The 24,642-nt window shown below is 36.5% G+C and overlaps 1 protein-coding gene across 3 annotated transcripts in view; it reads left to right on the top strand.

The window, feature by feature from the left end:
* SMC4 (structural maintenance of chromosomes 4) overlaps positions 1-24,642 on the top strand; it is a 43,970-nt gene that overhangs the window by 9,922 nt on the left and 9,406 nt on the right. For all 3 annotated transcript variants that reach the window (XM_087739665.1, XM_087739666.1, XM_087739667.1), the window contains 14 exons: positions 10,596-10,760; positions 11,850-11,977; positions 12,503-12,643; positions 13,552-13,702; positions 14,564-14,728; positions 15,578-15,811; positions 16,405-16,590; positions 18,203-18,364; positions 18,927-19,152; positions 19,251-19,330; positions 21,287-21,439; positions 21,586-21,712; positions 23,108-23,297; positions 24,251-24,395. In XM_087739665.1, coding sequence (XP_087595791.1) covers positions 10,596-10,760; positions 11,850-11,977; positions 12,503-12,643; positions 13,552-13,702; positions 14,564-14,728; positions 15,578-15,811; positions 16,405-16,590; positions 18,203-18,364; positions 18,927-19,152; positions 19,251-19,330; positions 21,287-21,439; positions 21,586-21,712; positions 23,108-23,297; positions 24,251-24,395 — 2,253 coding nt within the window. The remainder of the gene's footprint in view (positions 1-10,595; positions 10,761-11,849; positions 11,978-12,502; positions 12,644-13,551; positions 13,703-14,563; positions 14,729-15,577; positions 15,812-16,404; positions 16,591-18,202; positions 18,365-18,926; positions 19,153-19,250; positions 19,331-21,286; positions 21,440-21,585; positions 21,713-23,107; positions 23,298-24,250; positions 24,396-24,642) is intronic.

Here is a 24,642-nt window from a genome sequence, read left to right as displayed (position 1 = left end):
ATATCTGTAAAGAACAACAAATAAAAATTACTTAGCTTTTCTCAAAAGACTTACTTGGAACATCAGTGTATCTATACAGAAAACTTGTGTGGGTTCTGTGCTCTGACTGGGCTGGGCAAAACTCGGGAGGTAAGTATGTTTGCTGTTGCACAATAGTAGCTCCTCTGAACAGGTTAACCTTGAGGCCAGAAAAAAATTTCAGCCTCTTTATCCTGGCTGGTTTGCCTCTAAGGATTATTAAATAAATGGGGAGCAGTTGAAGGAATGTCAGTTTTGGACATCGCAGGGTAGGCATGTCTGGGGAGCAAAGCAAACTTGGCTGTGGACAGCGACCATTAACGCCTGCTGAAATTGGCTTTTGCAGTCTTTCAAGGTAAGAGAAGTATAGTCAATACAAACTTTTTAAAAGGAAAGTGGAGTTTCATAGGTAACTCCCATTCAGTGACTTTGCAAATGAATATTGTAGAAATGGTAATAAACGGCACGAGACTTTGAATTAATTTTGTACTAAAAGACAGTATCATGGGAGCAGACTTCCGTGAGTTGATTTCAATTGACTTTAGAAGATGATTTCTTTCAAACAAATTGAAACTGTTTCAAGTAAATTTCATACTAATTACAGTAGTATTTCACTTAAATGTACTTGATAGACTTCATTAAAATATTCTCCTGTAATCTTTAAGTATAAACAACTCCAGTGATTTTATATGTATGTATTTTTGTAACTGGTTGGAATGGCATTTTGTAATGTACTGTGTCTTATCCTATGGCAAGATTATGCTGCCAGAAAGGAAGTTTAGTCAAGTTTTTCACCTGCTGCTTTGTGGAAATAATGTAGGAGTCACTCTTTCAGTGTATTGGAGAGGAAATGAGGGAGAGCAGATTTTCTTCTCACTTTGAGATAAGCCAGAAGTTCCCAATTGTTGAGGTCTGCTTTCCTAATGAGGCACACCAACATTTAAGCTAAAGCACTGAGCGGAGCACAAGCTGAAAAGCTCTACTGGGATTATAAATGGAGATCGATGCTGCCAGCATTGGTGGTGAAGAGAAGTTTGTTCTAGAAAGGTCAAGGACAGCTGAGCTGAAGTGGTAGGAAGAATTAAAGCAAGTGTGATAATATAATTAAGTAAAACCAGGTTGTTTGAATAAAAGATTATGTAAAAATAGAAGCCTCACACTGATTCATAGAGTACAGAATCAATTTCACTGACTGTTTAAGTATGCTTTATGCTGAAGTGAATGCAGAGCAGCATAAGATATGCTAGTACTTTGATGTGCAGTTTCAAAATCTGTTACGTTATCAGAAAACTTACATTGGCAATGCATATGATTTTTATTTTGCAAATTGCAACATAACATTGTAACCAATGTTTGTTAAGCTTTCTTCAGAAAAATAGGGAAATATGGAAAGTGAGAAAAGCACTTTTCTAGGGGCAGTGTGTAATTGAGTGTGATCAATTAAATAGTTTAATTAGAACATACCAATAATCTTAAGTCAAACACTGTAGGTTGAGTTTGACAATAACTGACTTAGATTCCAAAGTGACTCTCGATTTGCACTCAATTTGTATTCTTGTATTAAATACAAGAATGTCCTTAAGAAAGCTTCTAAAATTAGACAGATGTGCAAACAGCTTGACAAAGGCTACTTTTAAATTATTTCCAGAATGCAGAATAGTAGTTTTGTGCAAACAACTGAATGTTGTATAACAGGCTAATTCTAAGTTTTTCCTCATCTTTGGACAGTAGTGGCCTTGTAGATTTGTGTATGTGCATTTATTACTTATTTGACTTTCTTGATTTCCCACCTAGCTTATAACACTTTTCTTGGAAGGCAGAGAATGAAGTTGAGTATTTGATACTTTCTCCCCTCCTGTATATTTGCCATCTGGTAAAATTGAAGGGTGGAAATGAGATATGACTGCAAACATTAAGTAATAGCAGCAATAACATGGAATTGGAAAAAAAACAAACCTGTTGTGGCTTACAACAGCTGTATTACAGTCACATTTCCAGGAGAAAAAGAATAAGGTTACAGGAATATTGGTTATCTATGCACATAACTTCCAAGGCCTATGTGTGCAGAATTAGAATTCATAGTCAAAACTTTGCACGAAGAGGGGAGTATGGGCACACTGTCAAAATAAAGTCAGATTGAAATTACTATTATGGAAAATTGAAGCAAATTTAGCACTTATTTTTGCTATTCCTTCCTGTATTCCTGCTTAAAAAGTGGGAGTTATCATTTTGATAAAGTAAAAAAAAAAAAAAAAAGGCAAAGTGTGAGCACTGTCATGCTAGTCCAATATAAGAAAAATAAAAAGTGGGAGAGGGGTTGAAAACAGTGCAAGTAGCACACAGGGAAATGGAAAGACTCATCTCACATTGCTGCTTAGTGGCTTATATATGATAAAAACACAGTTTGGGTGCCTTTGTATTATCAAGAAACTGATTACACAAAATATCCAGGAAGAATAATTTTCTGAGGCAACCAGTGTCAGATGCTGAAACTAAGAATTATACAACTTCCAAGCTAGCACTTACCAAGTGATACAACAGGTTGATATTCATTACTACTTTTCCTTTAGTTTTACTGCTGATTGACTTTTGCAGCAGTTACAAGTTCTGTCAAACAAATGTTAGAATTGGAGCTGCATCAGAAAAGAGCCTGAACCTTACTAGTAGTAATTTAGTATTAGTGCTAGATCTAACGTCAATGTTCAAAAGTGGGTTAGAATAGAAGACCAAGGAAGGAAAATCAGTAATTGAAATTTCCCAAAATTAGTCTTGGATATTCAGTCTTTTAAATCTCTGTAAAAAAATAGATTTATAGGAACCATTCTGAATGTTCTAATGTGATTTCTTCTTCAAGCAAATCCACAGTGCCACTGGTTTCATTCTGCTGGCTGCATAAGCCATTGCTCTTCCTTTTGCTGCAGATGCTAAGAAGTTGTGTGCTGTGTTTTCAATTCCTGTAGCTGGCTAGTGAAATACTTGCAAAATCTCTTGTCCACATTCCCCTTGCTCTGGGAGAAATGCTTCACTGTTTGAAAGAAATTGAAATATAGCCGTGTTCCCCAAAATAAGATGTAAAAATTCTAAACTGTACTATTATTTTATTAAGAGAAGTTTGCCTTATGCCAGGTCAGTTCTGTCTAGCCTTCCATATTAAAAAGTTAAGAAAAGAATTGAAATTGGGTTATAATTTGGATTGATCAAGATTGATTTTCTTCAGTGGGATGAACAATAACAGATTTTGCCTATGGGTACTATAATCCTCCACAAAACTTTGAGTTAGAGGTGGCTGTTGTACCTGCAAGTACTGTTTTCTCAGCATTCTGGATATGCTGGCTACAACTCAATCATTTGCTTCAGTTCGGTGCTTAAAGGACAAGTTCTGTTGATCACCTGTTGCATATAAAGAAAACCCTATTGTTTCAAAGTTCAGTGTGGTATGAATTTTCCTAATAACTCAAATAGTCCTTTTTTGGGAACAACTGTTTGCGCTTAAACCATTTTAATCTAAAATTCAACATGTTTACATTAAATCTTTTTCAATACGTGCATATATAATAACACTGTCACAAACATCACAAGACCATTACTCTTGTGATGCTTGACAAAGTTAAATTAAACGATGTTCTGACCACTGTCTACGTTTGCATATCACTGAAATGGAGTTATGTAATACCGCAAAGTTGCAAACTGTAATTCATTTAATCAGTTAATTTAGTAAGCAAATTGAATACACACGTTGACAGTATTAAGAAGTTACAAGATTATTGTAATTGTGCTGTAATAACAGGTGTTATGCTCAGGATTACAGTATAGCCTGCTGATGCCCATCCATCACTCAAAGATTTTGGACTCAATAACAAAACTTCTATGGGTGTTTAAAAAGCCTTAAAAGCTAGTATGTTATCAAAAGTATGCTACCATTACAGTGAAACTAATAAAGTACTGTTCTGAATTTAAAAATAAGCCAATTGCCTAAAAATACCAAATATTAAAGCCACAGTCATCATATCTAAAATTTTGCAATAGTTTAGTATAATCTTGAAACAAAATTATCTGTTTTGACCGTAACCCCAGCCAACAGCTTTCTTTACAAGTACTGTAACACTTCTGTTACAACGCAGGAATTAGAAATTGGACAGATTGTAGTAGCTAGGATTATTTTACTTTTTATTACTCCAAATGCTTGTAGCAAAAGAATTCTGAAATGAAGCTGTCATCTTGTATCGATGCAGATCCACAGCTAGGTAGATTTGATTGACATCTAGGTATGAGGGAGTAAATCCAAATGTTGAAACTTCAGGAAACTTCTTATGAGAGGAAAATACCCAGGCTATTACAGGAGATGCTCCCTATTTGCAGTAGGCTTCCTTTGTACAACTTGAAGAAGTAAGAAGGCTTTCCTCCTGCCCAGCACCTCAAAGGTGGAGAAAAATGTAAAAAATAAGAAAAGCTTGTATAAAGGATTTGTCTAATTTACCAATATTGACAAAATGTGTTATTTTTAAGCCTGGATTCAATTGATCAAGTATGTTGGAAGTTCCATAAAGGGTTCAGAAGGTTTCTTGTCTTCTACTTGCAACAGTTGAAGTGGGAAACTAAGACAAATAGGATGTCCTGCTCTCTAAGGTAATGCCTCACTAATTTTCTCAGTGAAGTGTAAAAACACGGAAGGTTTTTCCAATATATAGTATTGCATCTTCTAGGCAGTGTTTTCTCTAAAACTATTCCTCATGACCAAAACTGAACGTAAGTTTCAATTCTGTTAGATGTTACAGTACTCCACTTTTGAATTTGCCTAGTGGTGAGGAGCTCCACTACCAAAAACCCCTCCAAAAACTAAAACAGAACAACTGCAACAGAAAATTCCCCTCAAAAACCACCCAAACTACCCAGTACTCCCCCCTGCAGAGTTCAGTACACTTCCATCTACTGGATTCCAAGCTACAAAATTCTCTTGTTACACTATATGTTTTAATGTGCCTGTGCTTTACTGTGCTTCAAAAGTGTTCTGGATGTGTGGGTTTTAACACTCAAAAGTTCGTCCAGTTTGTTAGGTTGTGTAGGATCGTGCCAATCTATCCCAAGGTTTTCAGCGCTTTATTTTAAAGCTTCAGATTAAGACACCAGAAATTAAGTGACAACCCAAAATCCTGGAAAATTGTTTTTACCTACTTGCTGCCATAGTTATGCTGTGGAATGCTAACAAAGTAGATCTGCAAATGTTGTATTAACAGTTTAGTTGCCAAAACTCATTGTGTTGCAAGACACTGTCTTCAATAGTTATTTTTTTCCCAAATTTTCAGGGATGAGAAGAGGAGGCAGTAATTGGTAAGCAAGCATCTTTCTCTATAGGTTCTCCAGAAACAGCTAGTCGTAATGCAGGCAAGTTTTTGCAACCAATGAAAGAAGTATTTGTTTCTTCATGAAGAGTTTTAAGGCTGCTCTCAGTGATCTTTCAATGTCAATGACTTTTTTCTGGTAGCCCTGTCTTGTTTCATACCAGAATTTTAAAATGAAACCTGATGGCTGTATTCTGAAACTCTATAATTCCAGCACTGTCACAGACTCAACTGCTATTGTGCACAGCAGAAATGACCAACAGCTACGGTTTATCACCGTCTGAGGCTGGCTCATGTCCGTATTGGGACTGGCGCGTTACGCCGTTCAGGCTTCCTAGCTTTGGAATTAGTGCTTCAGTCCACAGCCCCTACTCTCGATGTAAAGGAAGGTTGCTGGAACACAATGCTACTGTCTGCCAAGAGTAACAAACAGGAGTTATCTGCAGAAGTGAAAAGTAGTATCCTGTTTCAAGACTAGTGGCAAGAGTTGCAAAAAGGCAGCTTAATGAGTAGGTCAAAACTTTGCTTTATCAAGCAGTTTGATAACCTTGTTTAAAATTCAAATCTTTATATGCCAGAAAACAATGGATATAAACGCAGATTAAAAGCTTTCTGTTCTGAGAGGATCAGCTGTTTTTAGAAATGAATGTGTAATTGTAGAGAAAAGAGTAGTAGTTCTAAGAAATAAGGTAACAGAGTTTAGGCATTTTATTGTCCCGCCTTTTGAGGGCTACATGGGAGGTGAAATTCTTGCCCTTCACAAATTTGCCCTAGGAAGTTGCATACAGCAATGGAGCGCGGCTGTGTAAGCAAGCTGCCTGCGTTGTTAACGATTTGCTAGTCCTAATGAGGATTTTAGTCTGACGTGAATACAGAAGAGTGTGCATGCAACATGGAGACTGAAATTTGATGAATTCTGTCTATAATATATGTCTTACATTAAGCGTACAGCATTCCTAAAATACTCCTAGGATGCAAGTGTAGCTTCTACTGAAATGCACAGAACTCGAAATAAATGGACCCTTGACTTGGCAGCCTCATAACATTGAAACAGTGATAGAACGTGCTGATGATGCCGCCACTTCTGTCAGTTCATCGGACATCTTTATGGGCATTCACCCACGGCGTCTTTGTGGGCTTGAACACAGCAGGCACGAGAAATCCAGGCGCTCCTGGCTAGCGTATTTTCCACTGCTGCTTCACCCTGTGCTTATGCTGACCCTCTTGTAGTCTCCTCAACTAAGTCGTTGATTTCAAATGGTTAATCTTATTATGAGCAATTCTTACACGGGTTTTTGAAGGCTTTTACAATTTACTTGCTTTAAAGTTTTTGCTCTTTACTTATGCACAACAGAAATTTAAGTTTAGAAAGTATCTTAAACATCATGGCACCGAAATAATTCACCTCTTCAGGAGTTCGGCTATGTAAAGGAAGGCGGAATCTCCAGCTTCCAAGTTCCTTGAAGTTATTCCTCATACTTTTCACTAGAGGAAATGGCTTTCAAATGAGAATGGCTCTTGCCCTTTTGTTGTAACTTTGTAGCCTGCTGTCAAGCAAGGTTTCTCATTATTTGCCACAGCAGTCAGTTAACTTTATTGTTTAGAAATTTCTCCACAGATAAATTTGTGTTCTCTATTAAATGTACCAATAACTGTTTTCTGGTAACTAAGCTGAGGCAATCTGTAGAAACTGTTGTTTAGATGTATGTTCATTATACAGCGTTTGAGTTGACTACCTCTGTTCCTAGTGATGTGCCAGCATCCCAATGGTAACTTCAGTCTGACGTAGAAGACTTCACACGCAATGTGGAAGATGAAATTGGGTTCATAATTCCATTTAGAGTTCTTGCACTGAATGTGGAGCCTTCCCAAAATACTCAATGGATACTTGATGCTTTTTCATACAGTGATTACTTAACTTTTGTGGATGTTTCATTCTTTGTTAGCTGTCTGCCAGCGTCACCAATGTCTTAGTGTTGACATCCATTTTGATTGTCTTCTCAATTAAATAGAGGATTTACTTTTTTTTTTTTTTTTGCACATTACTCCCTTTCCTCTCATGAGTTCATGCCTGTGAACTGGAGGAAGATAACTGAGGCAAATAATTAAATAGACTTCCCAGTGGTCTGTTGTGAGAGTTTAAATTTAGGTGTGACAGCTATGTTAAGCATGCCCAAGCATGTTTTCTTTTCAACAAATGTCTGCCTGCTGCCTTCTTAGTTTCACTTTCAGAAATGCTGTCTGTATTTCAAAAGATCGTTTACTAAATAAATGAGCAAGGTTGCTTTTTTTTTTTACATAATTCAAATAATGGATGAAGTAATAAGCACAGTTAAAAAGTTAAGAAACAGTTAAATTGGCTATCAAGTTTTAACAGAATGCAGAGTTGTAAAATGTGTTTTTCCCCTGTTAATCATTGTCACGACTGCTTGCAAGAAGAGCAGGTACAACTTTTGCAGCCTCCTTTAGCAATTAAAATAGCTGGAAACCTTTTTGTTTCTTAATAGGTTAACTACAGGGTGGACTAAACAGATTTCTTAATACATTAACTTGGTAAATAATATAAATATTAAATAATACTTAATACTCTTATTGTTCAGTAATTTTTTATAGTTTGTAAATGTTTTCATTTTTACCCTTGATAGGAAAGGAATCCAAGAATTTAAGTAGGTAGTCCATCTACTTCTCTTCACATAAGATGAAGAATATGTAATTCTACAATTGCTTGCCTATGATGAAGTAGAGGAATTGCATATAAAATTGGCAATAGCCAGCCTGGCACGTTCAACTCCTGGGCATTATCTTCTCCACAGTACTCAATTCACTTCAACTTTTCAAAATGTTATTGCATGTATGGCCTGAACTGAAGTCACCAGTAGTTCCTCGTCACGTGGTGGTGTATTTATTTACCATGCAGACAACCAAACCCCTGATTTCTTAATTTATGAGGTTATAGAATTAGATACGATTGGATTGAATTCCATTAGTTATTTACTATATCGTTAACCTGGTTAATTATACTTAGCCAGATCATAAAAAAAGTTGACTTACGTTCCTTGCTTGTCTGTAATTCCTGTGCTCATGTTAAATCCAGGGTAGTTTTGTGGTTTACAGCAGCGCCTAACTTGAGGGATATACACGCAGTGTAGAAAATTCTTAGACTTGATACTCAGCACTGAATTAAATATCTTTTCTGTGATTGTTTTTGCTTGGATGTAAACAGGAAATGATTTAATGCAAGAAGAAACAAAGCAGAGACGTACAACAATTCCACAGAAATTTAGGTTACACAGTTTCCTACCCATGAGCAGTGTCTCGCTGACAGGTGATTTTTGGGAGAGAAATCATACTTTCGTGGCAGGGGAGCAAACGTGTAATTGGAATTGTATATAATACAACTGCAGTTATTAGAAAAGTAATTTTTTTGCTTTTTGATATGTGTAAGAAATAAAAATAAGACTTGGGTTGTTTTGGGTTTTTTTTTGTCTTGTCAAATGTGCTGACACTTTTTAGGAACAGTAATTACCAGAAAATAAAGCTTAGATGCATTTAACTTCTAGAATTTTAGATTAGAAAACAAACAAACAAACAAAAAAAACCCAACAAACCAAACCTCTGCCTCTGTGTTTTACTCTAACAAAGGAACTCTATGCAAGAAAGACTTATCTTAATAAATACTAGTTCTTATTTTGTAAAACTTTGCTTTTTCCCTTCTACTCAGCCAAATGGTATTTACTAATTGGAAGAGAAGCATAGGGCCACTAGGTGTCATTGTATACTGAGTACGTGGAATGAAATCACTTTGGCAAAAAATTCTAATACCCCTAGCTAATGGTCAGGAGCCCCTTATCCTCGGCTTTCTTAGCTGGTTACAGGTCTGATGTACAACACTTGCCTAGAAATCCTGCCCTTCGTTTGCTTCTGTGACTCCTTTCTGGTTCTCCAGCAGTCTCCTTAATCACCCCTGCTTTTCTGTGTGCTGGAGAAGTTCTTCCTCATCCGCGCTTTTGTAGAGACTTAGCTGTCGGCTCAAGCTCAACAAGCAGCCAACAATGACAACGAAATTCTCAGCTATATTTTCACTCTGTGGATATAGACTTAGGCTTTTTTTCCATACCTAGCTTGGCTACTGGAATATAAATTTTGTTGTGTTTTTAAATCTTGTCAGTTCTAAAACTAAATTAAAAACTTTAATCCAGCTTGTTATTTCATGCATTTAAAAATGGGTCACAAATGGCAGTACTGGTACTCTGCAGCATCGGTTATCTGTTTTAAAAATAAGTTGTCTCTTGTCATGTACCTAACTATCCAGGTTTTTAAAGGGTGAATAGTTTTTACTCAGCATTCTCTTTATTTAATTTTTGCAGCATCTATCACATCTATTCTTGCTCCAGATACTATTTCAGTATGTGTATATTCAATTTCATGTCTTCATCTTCTGATATATAGCCATGTAATTTGCAAAATATGATCTGTATTTTGAAAGATTTTGTGCCACTCTGTCCTAAGCATAAAATGTTGATGATAGATTTTTTTTTTGTTGGCTGATAATAGCATCAGGAAAATAAACAGTCTTTGTCATCTCAGTTTAATCTTTCCTAATTCTTATTTTTAAAAAAATCAAATTATTGTTACTCTTCTTCTTAATAATTTAAAGTGAATGCTGTACATAAAGGGAAATTAAATGAAGGAAGCCTAATACTTAAAGAATGTTTTTCTTTTTCCAACAAGGAAGTCTCAGTTGTGTGAATGACAAGTCCAGTTCATCCATCAGACATGACTGTATGGACCTTCTGTTTTCTAAAGAGCAAACCCTTCAGGGACTTCAATCCTGATTAAGCTACCTCAAGACTATTGAGTGCTACATGACCTAGAGGGCATGCTTTATTCTTCTCTTCTTTTTTTAGGTTGGGGAAATACATTTTGAGTCTTTAGAGAAATGAAAAAAATGTTTAGACCTGAATGTTGGCTTCAGAAGAGACGCTGTTCTTCGTGCGCATGACCACCATGCACTCCTTGGAGGAAATTTCTATTCATTTTGATCTTTGTTTTCCCAAATATATTGCTATTCTGAATAGTCAGTTTTGATTACTGCATTATTTCATTTGTTCTTTATTATGCTAGAATATGGTCGCATACCTGCATTCTGAAGATGTTTGTATTTTTTCAGAATACTAACTCTTTCCCCCAGAAAAAAAAAAAATAAGAAAAGAAAACATCAAACTTTTCTTTTCCAAGGGGGAAGTTGAGCAGATCGCAATGATGAAACCGAAAGGCCAGACTGAACATGATGAAGGCATGCTTGAATACTTAGAAGACTTAATAGGATCTGCACGACTAAAAGGTCCTATCCAAACTCTGTGTCGCAGAGTAGAGATTTTAAACGAACAGAGAGGAGAAAAGGTGAGTCTCGGAAAGTTTTGTTTGAATTACAAATAAAAAATATAATCTTGCAATGTTTCATTATTGGATTTTGTTAGAAAAACAGTTAACATCAAGACTTGGTTAAAATTTGGCACTCTACAAGAGTAGAAGTACAGAGAAATTCTGAGTTATCTTTATTGCATCTGCTGTTTCTCTCAATTATTAAAGAAATGGGCAGTCAGCATCAGTTGCCCTTCTTTAAACACAGTGCCGGTGGCTTTCGATTCCCAAAGGTTTGAATGCTTGAGCTGGAACACAGGACTCTACCTGCTGAACGCTCTTTGATCATATCTGCACACGTTAAATGTTTCGCAGACTGAATAGAGAAACAGATGATCACTATCTGAATGCATCCAGGTAGGGCTTTTTATCTGCCCTACTCCCCTTGCTAAATAGCAAATAAGAAAAGTAGCAGGGAAACCTTTCATATGCTAAGAAAAGGAGAGAGGAAGAGAGGCAGAGCATTGGTGAGGTGGTGTACCCAGCTGTATGAGGGGGCTTAAAATACAGAAAATTCGTTGTTACTTGAGCTATGTAGCTCTATTGCAGAGCTTGCTTTCATAACGTTTTATTTATGCATTGAGTTCTAAAAGTACTAAATAGTATCAAAGGTCTTTTTTACTTGATGTGTCCTTGGTAAATCCTAATATGTTGCAGACTTTTTTTAAAGGCTGAGAAGGAAAACAAAAGACATGTGGTTGCAGGAATTAAGTTAAAAGGGGCTAGTCTAAAGGTTGAAGTATAGAAAATAACATATACAGACTGTCTATATGTAACTCCTCTTTATTTCTCACCTGCATTCTCCTTGATTTGCCTGAGCTGTTCCTAGCATCTGTAGGGTCCCTTTTTACATTACTGTTTGAATTGCCCTAAAAGTACAGTGTCTGCTGTGGAAATGGTGATCTGTTATTTCAGAAAGCTCGTAGAGCTAAATTGCCTTCCAGAGTTAATTGTTGAAGACTATCTCTCCAGAGGGCACGTGTGCTCCAAAGGGTCTCGTTTTTTCTCGTGGTTTGTTCTTCTGTAGTACTAGCAGTAAAGTCAGCTCTGACTCTCCGTCTTGTCTAGTTAAATAGAGTTAAAATGGTGGAAAAAGAAAAGGATGCCTTGGAAGCGGACAGGAATAAAGCCATTGAATTTCTTTGTTTGGAAAACAAAATGTTTAAAGAAAAGAATCATATCTGTCAATACTATATGTAAGTACTTCTCTAAAGTTTTGATTTGGCGTTAATGTGGTAGTGGTGGTGTTAAACTCTGCTTCCATATCTATTTAGAAATATTTTGCATTTCTTAACGGCCGTGTCAGTCCTTCAAAATTAGCATGTGGAAAATAGAGACCATTTTCATACAAACCTTTAAAAAACCCTAGAACAACAACAAAAAGCCCCCAAAACAAAACAATGAATAACGAAACCAAAAAACTGCTTGCCAGCATTTACAAAGTAAGGTAGTCTGGGAAATCAGTCTCTTACAGCTTTACACTTAAATTGAGAAAATAGATCACTTAAAGACTATTTTCCATCTGAAGTGTCTAAGTTGTTAGATTTCCTTGCTGTTTTGCATTAAATTGGCACGGTTACTCAATAATGGATATTAGGATTTAATACTTTACATAATCACTTTGTTACACTTAAGATTGGAATTATATATTCATTATGAATGTTATCTTTATGGAAAAAAGTGGAGTTTTTGTTTTGGTTTGTTTTGGTTTTTTTTTCTAGCCATGACCTAAAGAAACGAATAAATGATATGGAAATGCAGAAAGAAAAAATTAATGAAGAAACAAAAGATGTTAATGAGAAAAGTAGTAAACTTGCAGATGAAATGAAAACCAAGAATAAAGCGTTAAAAGAACTTGAGAAGTAAGTACTTTAGGTATAGATTAATAAACTAGAAGTACTGTGTTTTATATGTTCTGTGTATGTGGCGTTAGCAGGATTTTCAGAAAAAGCTGTGGTAATTGTATTGGGGGGGGGTGGGAAACACCTGAGAAAGCAGAAGTATACGATAGTTGCTTGGGAAGGTGATCAAACACAGGGAGCACAGCTGGGTTTTTCAGTAGTTCTGCCACCAAAAACTTAAATTATCTGGTGAGCAGAGTCACTTATATCTAAACATTCCCTGGCATGGATTAAATGATCTTTTGCACAAAAATGAATTTTAAAAAATTCTCGTTGGTTTGATTTGGTTCTGCAGGTTGCTTCTGTTGGAGAAATCTGGGTTATAGTCACAATTACAGTAAGAAAAGGTCTGGTTTTTGATGGATTTTAAAGTGCATACTTTTTTATATTGACTACAAAAAATAATTGGGAGTTTGTTTCAGGTTTTTAGATATACAACTGTAATGTTTAGGTACGTGGATGTTAGGTATTTTTCTCTGGTTTCCTCATGAATCTCTTATGCATAAATTGTATTTCCCTAAAATTGATTTGTCTGGGTGCTAATCTGCAATCCAACTGCAATATTAACCTTCTCGTTCTCTGACATCATAGTAAGTTATTTGTGAGAGGTGTGAATTATAAATTCTATCAAAGAAAAGATAAAATTTCTGAAAATGTGTTTAATATTGCTTTGTTAGTTGGTCTTTTTCTGATGAAACGTCACTTCCCTGAGAAAAATACTGTGACTGTAGTAAGTATTGGATGTTGTTTTTCACAGAAACTGAGTAGTATTGGTTTAAATTCTATATGCTTACTCATTAAGCTAAGCTCTACTGACATTATTTTTATAGGGTATGGAATAGAGTTTTCTTTCTTTTTTTTCCCTTTAGGAAACTCACTAAAATTACAAAGTTCATAGAGGAAAATAAAGAAAAATTCACTCAGTTGGATTTGCAGGATGTGAAAGTAAGGGAAAGTCTAAAACATGCCAAAAGCAAGGCTAAAAAACTGGAGAAGCAACTTCAAAAGGACAAAGAAAAGGTAGTGTGAACTGCAACTTGATTTACTTAAAGAAATGTAGTTGGTTGCTCTAGATGAGCACATCTTTGTGCAGCTGGGATAAAATAGCAAAGGACTCCAACTGTACTTTGTGCAACAAAGGAGATGGAAAAATATGTTTTGAATATTCTTAATCAGATATTTTATGTCATTTAAATTAGCTAGGGATGTTGTTTGCAAATCACTTACTGAAGTAATGCATTATTCTCCGTTAAACTGTTGCTCTTTGCACATCTTACTATGGGAGACTGTGGCCGGCAGTACCAGGCTGTTTTCTGCCTAAAGGCAAAGTCAAAAGCTTTCCTGTTGCTTCTCAGGTCTGTTGGGAGGTCTCCTGGCTGCCAGAGCATCTCCTTATCATGTTTGTTGAGATTACAGGGATGTTGTGTGTTCTCACAACTACGACCTTTTCAAAATATTTTTTTTTCTGGTTCCCTAGTTAATTTAGTTAATTTAATGGATATATTTTACCAAGTTGGTTGTTGTCAGTTGTTACAGATCTTAAATGACTCTTTGGATCAAGAGTGGCCTTCTGGAAGTAGGAATTTAAGAATTAAGCCTTATTGTGATTCAAAGACTTGAGTTCTTATGCGTAAATCTATGTTCTGTTACTGCTATGGCTTGCTTCTCTCTGGATGGGCTCCAGAACTGAACAAGCCTTGCAAATAAAACACAGGCCTCCTCCTAGAGCCACAGTGTATCATCCTACAAAACCATGTGAGCTTCATGAGGGCTTATGCTTCCTTCGACTTCCACATAGCGCTTGAAAGGCAGGGCTTAAAGATAAGGCAAAACCATTTTGTTTCAGTGGGAGAGAAAATTAAAAGTCTTTTCCTTGTGTAGGTAGAAGAACTGAAAAATGTACCTTCCAATAGTGAAAAAGCTATCAGCGAAGCAACATCTAAGAAAGAGCTTCTTGAAAAGACAAAAGAGAAAGAAGAAGAAAAACTCAAGCAGGTTATGGATAGCCTTAAGGAAGAAACACAAGGACTTCAGGAAGAAAAAGAGGTTTGAACTGTTTTGACTTATTATACTTACTGTGTTAACTGATGTATAGCTTTTACGCTTATGAATGAAACGATCAGAAGATAGTTGTAAAATGCTAGTTTATATGACAAATACACTGTTTCATGTGTTAGTTCAATGGAGCCTAACTGGGAAATTAATTTTGAATTTCTAATCGGAACTAAATCGTTCTCATTAAGTTGTTTGCTTTTTATAGTGATCATGTGTCATCAAGTATATCATTCCTATATGTAGATTAAATAATTCTACACTCCCATTATTTGGATACACTTTAATTTTCTCCTATCAAAACGTTTAAGCCAGTATGTTGCTTAAATAAACAAACAGATTTTGAAATGGTATGTTCCAAGCCTTTCACACAGCTGTCATCTGTCTTTGAATTAATAGACAACTACTATAACACTGACTGTTGTTCGTATTAGCTGTCCAATCGCTAAACACCTGGAGGCTGGAAATTTATCCTGTAAATTTGGGGCATTATTTTCCGTACTTGAAAACATGGCTTCTCCATTTGATCTGTAATTTAGCACCATGTGTAGGGCTCCTCCCAACTTTAAATTGAGAAAATGATACAAAGCTTGTATAGAAATGTTCTAAGATAATTCCCTGGTGTTCTTTATAACTATGAAAAAATGCCTTATTTCATTTCCATACAGTATATGTTAATAAATTAAGATATACATGTTCTTCTAGATAACATAACTGTTTTCTGCTGACAGGAGAGCTAGTAAAAGAACATGCCCATTTCCTCCTCTTCTTTCATGCAGTGTGATTGATGTAATAAATGCCACGGTTCCCTGGTTTTAGTTGTAACATTGTCCATTTTTGCAGAGCAAAGAGAAAGAGCTTATGGAGTTCAGTAAAGCAGTGAATGAAGCACGTTCAAAGATGGATGTAGCCCAGTCAGAGCTTGATATCTATCTCAGCCGCCATAATACCGCTGTGTCTCGGTTAAATCAGGCAAAGGAGGCTCTGATGACTACTTCAGAAACCCTTAAGGAAAGGAAAGCTGCTATCAAAGATATAGATACAAAATTACCCCAAGCTGAACAGGAATTAAAGGAGGTGAGACTTAACTTTCATATATAATTTCTCAGAGTAATAACACAATGTTGCAAGACACAACCTAAAGTTCCACTCTTTGTTTTAGCTGTAATCGTGGTGAAAATAAATAAAAAACTGCCTCCAATAAAATAACATTTAAAAACTGTATTCTAGTACTCAGTTAACCAGTGAAGTAAGTATTTGATTTCAGACTTACTTTGGGTTAAGCAAATGTTAACATTAAGCACTGAAAATTAAATCCTATATGTATCCCTGCAAGGGAATCAGTTTAAATATCGTAATGAGATATGTTAAAATGAATCTCTGAGCCGCCTTTGAATTTCACTTCTTGTTCCTCTCTCATTTCCCAAAGAAAAAAAAAAAACACTACCTTGTCCTAAGCCTGATTCATGAATTCGTAAGCCGTTGTATTTGTATCAAAGCGTACTCAATACTAGCTGAAGTGTATCCAAACACCTGCCTTTCTTCTGGTAAACGTTTGCTATTCTGCTTTTCAGTGTCTGGTTTCATTGCCTACACAATCATGAATTCTAAGACTCCCTGAATGCAGTCGTTTTGTGAGACTAAGATGATGTCTTTCTTTTGACCATTAGAAAGAGAACAAGCTTGAGAAGCTGGAAAGAGAAGAATCAGGTGCTAAGAATCTTGTTCGAAATCTGCGTCAAAAAGTAGAAGAAGCCAAAAGTTCCTTAGCACTAAGTCGCAGTCGGGGAAAAGTGCTTGAGGCTCTGCTTCAGCAGAAGAAATCCGGGAATATTCGCGGACTATATGGAAGACTGGTAAATTTTGAAAGGCTATTATACTTTTAGTCTTAAACTTCATAGGAACAGAGTGGTGTTTCTGTAATTGAGTGAAAGGTAGAATTCCTCGCTTCTCTGGTGCTGTTAACTTAGACAGCAGAGTTGCAAATCCTGTGGACTTGCTATAAATTAAAAAAAGGATTGTTGAGGTTCCTTTGCTCAGCACTAAGGCAGCGTCTATGAGAAAGCTTTATATTTTTGGTAGGCTGATCTTTAAGCTAAGTCAGTTAGCTGCCGTCTCTGTGGGAATATGCTCAAGCCAAGGATACTAAAAATGGCTTGTAACCTGTCCATGCTTTGGTCCTGCTTCTGTGTTGGGCTACGACTGACAGCTGTAGTGATTCTGATTCCTTTGAACATTGGGAACATGTATGCTGGAGAAGTACAGTGGAGTAGTGGTTTTTGCATTCTGGTGCCACAGAACGTAGAATCAATTGGTAACCGCACACTTGGTAGAATTGCCATGAAACTTAAAAAAACATCTTACAACTTCTGTGTAACTTAATGTGGAACTCTACAATTTTTTTTTTTTCCAAAATGTACATAATTTGGTGATCTCTCTGCTGTTTGTTTCCTCTTGTTTTACTTGCATACATGTCAAATCAAAAAGAGCAATATTTTTGTTTCAGAAGACCAAGAAAAGCTATGTCATAGCAAAATGTTGAGTGTTGTCAGTTCTTTCCAAGCAGTGTTGATTTACAGTTCTGAAAATTTGCAGCTGAGGTAGAGTTCTTCTTTCCTTTTTTTTTTAACTAGCACCAAACAATACATGCATATCAGTGTAAATGTAAAAGTGTTGTTTTTGTGTTCTGCAATTTTCTCTTTTTTTCTCCACCTGCTCATCTAAGGAGAAGTCTCTCTGCTTCAGAAAACTCAGTTTGTTTAGTGTATGTATACTTAAAACGCGTGTGTATAGATTTATTAAAAAAGGATATACTTCAAACAGCAGCAGACCACTGTCCGGTACAGCTGGCATGTATTTTGTCGCATGATCTGTTATCACTTGCCACGGAGAGGAGTGTGAGGTTAATCTGTTCTTGGATAACTCGCAGTTGGCTGTGCATGCTGTTTTTATCTGCAGATACACAAGAGTTTTTCAAAGATGATGAATACCCCTGTACCCGTTTTTCAGATCAGTACAGGACAGCATGCAGAAATACGACGTTCTAGGTCCTACCCAGCCAACCAATGGTAGAACCATACACAGAACACATTAGATTATTCTGTTAGGCCAGACTGCCTCACTAAAATGCTGGCATATAAAATTTAACATTTGTCTCCAGAAAATAAATCAATGCTACCACATTGCTCTACCAGAAGCACTGCTTTTGAGGCTCCAAGTATATTGTTTTCTACTATGGAAACAAGTACATTAGAAATACATACATAGCAGTGTGCAGGAGAAGACAGGTGTGGTATTAGAATTTGTAAAATAATTAAGGTTTAAGTTCTTTCACAGAAAATCATTTTATAATTTGTTTTCATCTCATTTCACTTTGTGTGAAGTTTTGTCACTTATTTCTTAATACCAAGACAAAACGTTGATGCCAAGCTAATCAGCGTACTTCTGCCTTCCCCCCTCAATTATTAGGGAGACTTGGGAGCTATCAATGAAAAGTACGATGTTGCTATTTCGTCGTCTTGCGGTGCCTTAGACAACATTGTTGTCGATACAATTGATACTGCACAGGAGTGTGTGAATTTCTTAAAGGCAAGAGGAATTGGAGTTGCCACATTTATAGCCCTGGACAAAGTAAGTACTAGCACTTTGGCAAAACAAATTGTTAATTTACCCTAATGTGCACAGTATTAATACTGTATATGCACAATGTATTAATATGCATGTGTATAAATATGTATTATATATGTTAATATATTGCAAAGTATATGTATTAATACAGGTAAAGCTAAAATATGTTTTAATAGGCTGTTGGTACCTTAGAATATTCTACTAGCAATGATAATGTTTACTTACAGAGATTTACAAGGCTTTTTAGATGCCTGTATGTGTGCAACAAATGTTTGGTGTGTCTTTTGTATTTTTATATTTAGATTTTTTTAACAAATTAGCAAGCTTCATAATCCAAGTAATCTAGTAACTGTAAACTATGGAAACTATGAAAGAGAACAATCAGTTGTCAGTGAGTTTTTAATTCTACTGGAAGTAAGTAGAGCACCCCAAGGAAGGACGCTTTACTGTTAATTGCAGTATGATTGCATTTGCTTTAAAGCCTTAACATACCTTAGAATAATGAAATGACCTCCTAATTTATCCTAAGGGATCTGTCATTCATTTATTTACTTTTTTGATGTAGATGGCTGTATGGGAAAAAAAAATTCAAAAAATCCCAACTCCTGAAAATACTCCTCGGTTGTTTGATCTGGTGAAAGTAGAAGACGAAAAGGTTCGCCTGGCTTTTTACTTTGCATTGCGTGATACCCTGGTAGCTAATAACTTGGACGAAGCCACCAGAGTAGCATTCCAAAAAGATAAAAGATGGAGGGTGGTAACACTGCAAGGACAAATCATTGAACAGTCAGGTATTTAAGCACAAACTTACAGTTATATTTTAAGCACTTTATAGATGGTATCTAAGCACAATTAGCTCTCTAACTTCTTTTTGTCTCTTTTACTTCAGGAACAATGACTGGTGGTGGGGGTAAAATAATGAAGGGCAGAATGGGTTCCTCAGTCGTAATGGATGTTTCGGAAGAAGAGGTTAGTACATAATCTTAATTAAAAGTGGAATTTTGTCAAAGTTCCTTATATTTTGGCAGTTCATACATACGTGTGCTATGTCCTTTTAAATCGGCATGAGTAGTTAACAATCTGTGATGCAAGATACATGAACAGTGATTTAAAGTTCACGAGGTTAGCATAGGTTATATTGCTCTCAAGTGCATTTGTTCACAGCCCAGCTATCACATGCCTATTATTGAATTTTTAGTCTCATAGTGCTGCCTCTGATAGCTTGGAAACTGACTGAAGGTAGGGGTGAGAACATGGAAGATACTGATCATGAGGAACCATTTTGCTGCAGAGCAGTACACACAAACCTCTCAGCAGCACGAGAAGACAGGTTTGGTCCTTCGTTTTATGTCCTTGTAAGATTTGTCCAGGGAGTTCCTTCAAATTTATATTTCAAGAGTGTTTTGGAATATCAAGATACAGCTTGGTTTTTCTTCTGAATTCCTTTAGGGTTTAGTTTGTAGTTTTATTTAGTGTGGATGAAACTGTAGCCTGTGTCCTTCTTGCCTAGTATCTGCTGATCAACTTAACTGAGATCAAACATCACAGTTGCCAATACCTCCTCAAGAAGACGAGCTCCCCGGTGTAACTGTCCTGTAAACCGCAGCTCCTGACAACAGTCCTCTCTCTAGAGGAGAACGAACTTTTGCTCTTTAGGAATGAGAGCTATAAGCCAACACAAGGGCTGAATATTCGCTTACCACTAAGGACACAGAAACAGTAGTTAGTATTTTTTAGGTGAAAATACTCTCAAATTTGAGAACTTGAAAGTAAAATTCAACTTTAAGGTTCTCTCTATCTGATTTATATGGTGGAGGAGATAACCATGTTGCCACCTTTGCTGTAAGTGCTGATGTTTCTGCACTTTTTGGTTTTATCAGAGAGGTCAAAATATATATCTGGTCTTCTCTCATCTGTCTTCTGTATTTGCATCTTCACTCAGCTTGGAAAATAGGATTGCATCGGGCAAGAAAAGATAAAATTCTGCAAACCCTGGAGAGTTTGAAATACAACTCTTTTTTTTGTCAAGCCTATTCAGATAATGCTGTCCTTGTAGAGAACTAACAAGCTAACCTCATGGGCAGTGTTATTGCCCTAGCCTTGCTTGTAAAGGGTCAATAAATATATAAGGCAGCTCATATTTAGATCTTACTAATAAGGGACTTTGCTATTTCTTGTCTTCACACTTCAGGTTTATTCACTGTTTGTTCTCTCCAAGAGACAGGCTTATGTACTGTTTTCTGTTTGGCCCATGAAAGATACTGGGGCACTCGATAAAGATCAGCAGCTGTAACTCGATTTCTCCATTTTCAAGAGGTTTGGCTCTGTACCTGTCTAGGATAGTGGACAACTGCGGGCAGAACAAGTATATTCATATCCGCACCTGTTAAGACGATTCTCTATATGTAAAAACAGAAAATGGGCTGCAATCTGAAAAGTATCCTTATTCCTTCTGCTTTTGAAGGTGAACTGCAAGACTTGGTCACTTGGCCAGTTACTGTGTGCAAAAGCTTGTCTTCCTAACAGCAGTTTACCGCAGAAACCAACAAGCGTCAGATCTTAACTATAGTAAAAATTGCTTCTAGCTTCTGCTTGTGTGTTTTTTTGGTTTCTGCCTTCACTACTCTGACTTAAGCCTTTCAAGCTTAATCTAGTTTTACGTCCTTAAAACAATTCTCCATTACAGGCTATTTTGACAGGGATTCTTCAGTTTACTTTTTCTTATGCTCTTGCTTTTCACTATTACAACTGATCTTCTCAGCAGTCAGCCTCCATATTCTGTCCTGCTGCAGCAAATTGTCAAGTTCTCACTCCACTTTCTTCTTGTGTTTTAAGAAATCGTAGCCTGTCGAGCACATGAATGAGATCTTGCTTTGTTTTGTGGTGGTGACACTAGGCAAATGATCATATCTCATTTTTGTGTAGGTCAATAAAATGGAATCTCAACTGCAGAAGGATTCTAAAAGAGCAGTACAATATGAAGAAGAGAAATTGCAACTTGAAGAAGCCATAAGAAAACTGCACCAAGATGTTCGGGAAATGAGAAATACTTTAGAAAAGTATACAGCAAGTATCCAGGTGAGCAAGTTTATTATTGAGGCAATATCTGGCTTCTCTGTGAATGTGCAGGGGGACAACTTCTCAGCCTCAGCTTAACATAGTCCTTGTAGTATCAAGGATCTTTTTTAAAGTACAGAATTCTAACACAGTTGCGTTTTCTGTAGAGTTTATCTGAACAAGAAATTCATCTAAAAACCCAAGTTAAGGAACTTGAAGCAAACGTAATTGCTGCTGCTCCGGACAAAAACAAACAGAAGGAACTGGAAAAAGTCCTTAATGGTTATAAGAAAGGTACATTTTGTGGATTATAGATAAAAATTGTAGTTATGTTCTTTTAGTAATACAGGAATGAATGGTTACGGCTTTGTTCTTTCAGATTACCAGTGCAGTACCGCATCTTGGTTTGGAATCTCTTTTCTTCTAAGGCGGGGATAAAAGGTGCTTCTAGAGATTAGAGAGTGAAACCCCTTTTGTTGCAATTGTTCAAGTTCGTGTTTCAGTCAAGCTAAAGTAAACAGTTTTAGTGTTTTTTTGGTTAGATTTTTATGGCTGTATTACATACAGATTCATAGGCAAACTTAGTGTAATTAGGGGTAAGAATTGTTAATGTGGAGGGTAATGATATTAAAGTCAAGTAAAGGCTTTTGTCGTGCTCTAACTGAACCATTACATGACTCTGTAAAACAAATACCCCGTATTCTGTTGTGGGCACACTGTACCCCCGTTCTTTTTGGGAAGGATGTTTACTCTGAGAACTTGAATAACAGTTTCTCTGAAGTGATTGGTAGCTTAGTAAAGTAAACCTTGCCTGCTTCTTTGTATTTCTTGCCCAGGGAATAATACCAGCACAGTAAAACAAAATTCCCTTCCCCCACAATTCTGCTTTCATAGCATTTTAGGAAAGAGAATACATACTACTATGGATTCTCCCGGTGCCTCTGAACAGTATAGCATCAAGAGAGTATGAATGCTTTACTTCCTCAGTCCTGCTAAGGTTTGATGTTATGAATATCTTCACTAACACTTCTACCGAATAATGGAGACACACAAACCTGTGTTCTCCTCTGGAGAGATGACTGCCTTCCACCTTTCAAGTCTCTGCTTTACCCCTTCTGTCCCCAAAAGGAAATTATAAATCCGTAGCAAGCGTCGTTGTTCAATTTTTGAAAGCTGTTCAACATATTAAGATGGTTTCGTTGAGTTTTAAGTATACCCTAAAGAAACAAACTTACCTCCATTGAAGGTAGAGTAGGCTATCTTGTTATTCAGCATGTGTAGTAACTCCACAGTAACACCAGCTACTGAGCAACAGTTAGTGGCCAGTTCTTACAATTTAACCCCTTTGAGCATCTTCCCATTAAATAACTGCAAAGAATGAGCTTGGAATAGCTTCTTATGCACTATCTCATGTATTTAGGTACTCTATATACATTAAGTAATCTAATTAACATTTTTGGTGGTTTACACCAAAAAAGCTTTGATAGTATAGTAGTGTCAGAAAGATGTGGGTGGTATTTTTCTTTTTGCCACAGTAAAAAAACAAACAACATTTTTCACAGCAGCAAGAACACTTCTCAATCTAGTAATACAGCAGAGCTTTTTATCACTTAAATCTTGATGCATTGCAGCAGTCCAGTGTTCCTAGGGACAGCATAATGACCTTAACTCCATTTTGTTTATTGACAGATTATGATTGCGTTGCTGAGAAAGCCGGTAAAATAGAAAATGAAGTTAAACGATTACATAACCTCATAATTGAGATCAATAATCATAAACTTAAAGCACAGCAAGACAAACTTGATAAGATCAACAAAGAAATAGATGAATGTACCTCAACTGTTACTAAAGCCCAAGTGGCAGTCAAGACTGCGGACAGGTACAGTAGACATCAATGTGCTCAACAGTAAAGCTTTAGGCTGTCATTGCATATTGCTGCAATGCGTGTTGGATTACAGCTGGACCTTTCCACAGGGGATTTGTCAGGCTGGAGGAGATGGTTTTCACCTCTTCACGGCCAGAGGAAAACTGAAAGGAGAAGGTCATAACCTTTTTCTCTACACCGCCTTACCTCAAACTGAGACTGGTTCTTAGCTAAGAACCGTAACCTTTGTTAGTGTGCTTTACAGGCGAAGGATCGGAGACCTAGAAAGCTTAGTGAAACCTGACCCAGGAGAGTCACGTCAGCCTTCAAAGACCTGTATCTGCTGGCATCACTGCCTGCAGGACATTTGCTTGTTTTAAGTAGTCTCCATAGCTAAAAATCCTTTGATCTTAAAATCTTAGTTTTCAGTTGCATGTCTAATACTAAATGTTGCTTGTGTTGAGGAGGTAAAGGGAAATAAAAATTTTTCTTGTTTCTAACAGGCAGTTTAAAAGTCACATTTAATTTTTCTGCCAATATTTGCCTATCACTAAAATGCAACATTTCAGGATAAAGAAAGATTCAAAATAGCACTTAATTGCCATGTTGTGGTGAAGTTCAAATCTGAAGGGACTAATTTTATTATGAGGCATGTCAGGAAATAAAACGTGATATATTCTTTATGTTAGCTTAACAATACATAATGAATACTCAGAACAAATGTCAAAACTGTCTCTGAAAGAACAAATTAAGTTATTTAATGAGGCCTGTCTGCTATATGTTTAAGGAAGACAGCTTTGTTTTACTTGGATATCTCAGGAGTGTGAGAGTTCATGCATAAATAAGCACTTCCTATTTGCTTGTCAATAGCTATCGAACAATCTTTGCAAGTAAGATTGCATTTCTAGATTATCTTACGTCGTATTTGCGCTCATGTGAGATATACAAACGTCTTGGTACCCATGCAGAAACCTGAAAAAATCTGAAGAGTCTGTTCTTCGCACGGAGAAGGAAATTGAAGATAATGAGAAAGAAATCAAAGGCTTGACAGAAGAGCTGACTACGTTAGAAGAGAAAGCTACCGAGGTTATAAATGACTGCAGGCAAGCTGAAGTAAGTGTCGTGTTAATTTAGTGTATTTCTTCATAGAGGATCCAGTCCGTGAAATAAATTTTAGATAATAGTTGTTGTGCCAGAGTTGTCCTAATCGCTAATGTCTGTTAGCCTTCATCCTTAGACATTCCAGGCAGGCCTAGCAAGGGGTTGCATTAGCTGATAGTACCTTCATTTATTTGAAAAAAAGCAAACAAAAAAACCCAAACAAACCAACCAAACCAAACCAAACCCCAACACAAAACAA

This window comes from Nipponia nippon, unplaced genomic scaffold (genome assembly GCF_047370975.1).
Source record: "Nipponia nippon isolate SJK-2023a ecotype South Korea unplaced genomic scaffold, ASM4737097v1 scaffold_7, whole genome shotgun sequence".
Taxonomy (NCBI): domain Eukaryota; kingdom Metazoa; phylum Chordata; class Aves; order Pelecaniformes; family Threskiornithidae; genus Nipponia; species Nipponia nippon.
Note: the sequence above shows the minus strand (reverse complement) of the source record. Positions and strands in the feature narration are given on the sequence as shown.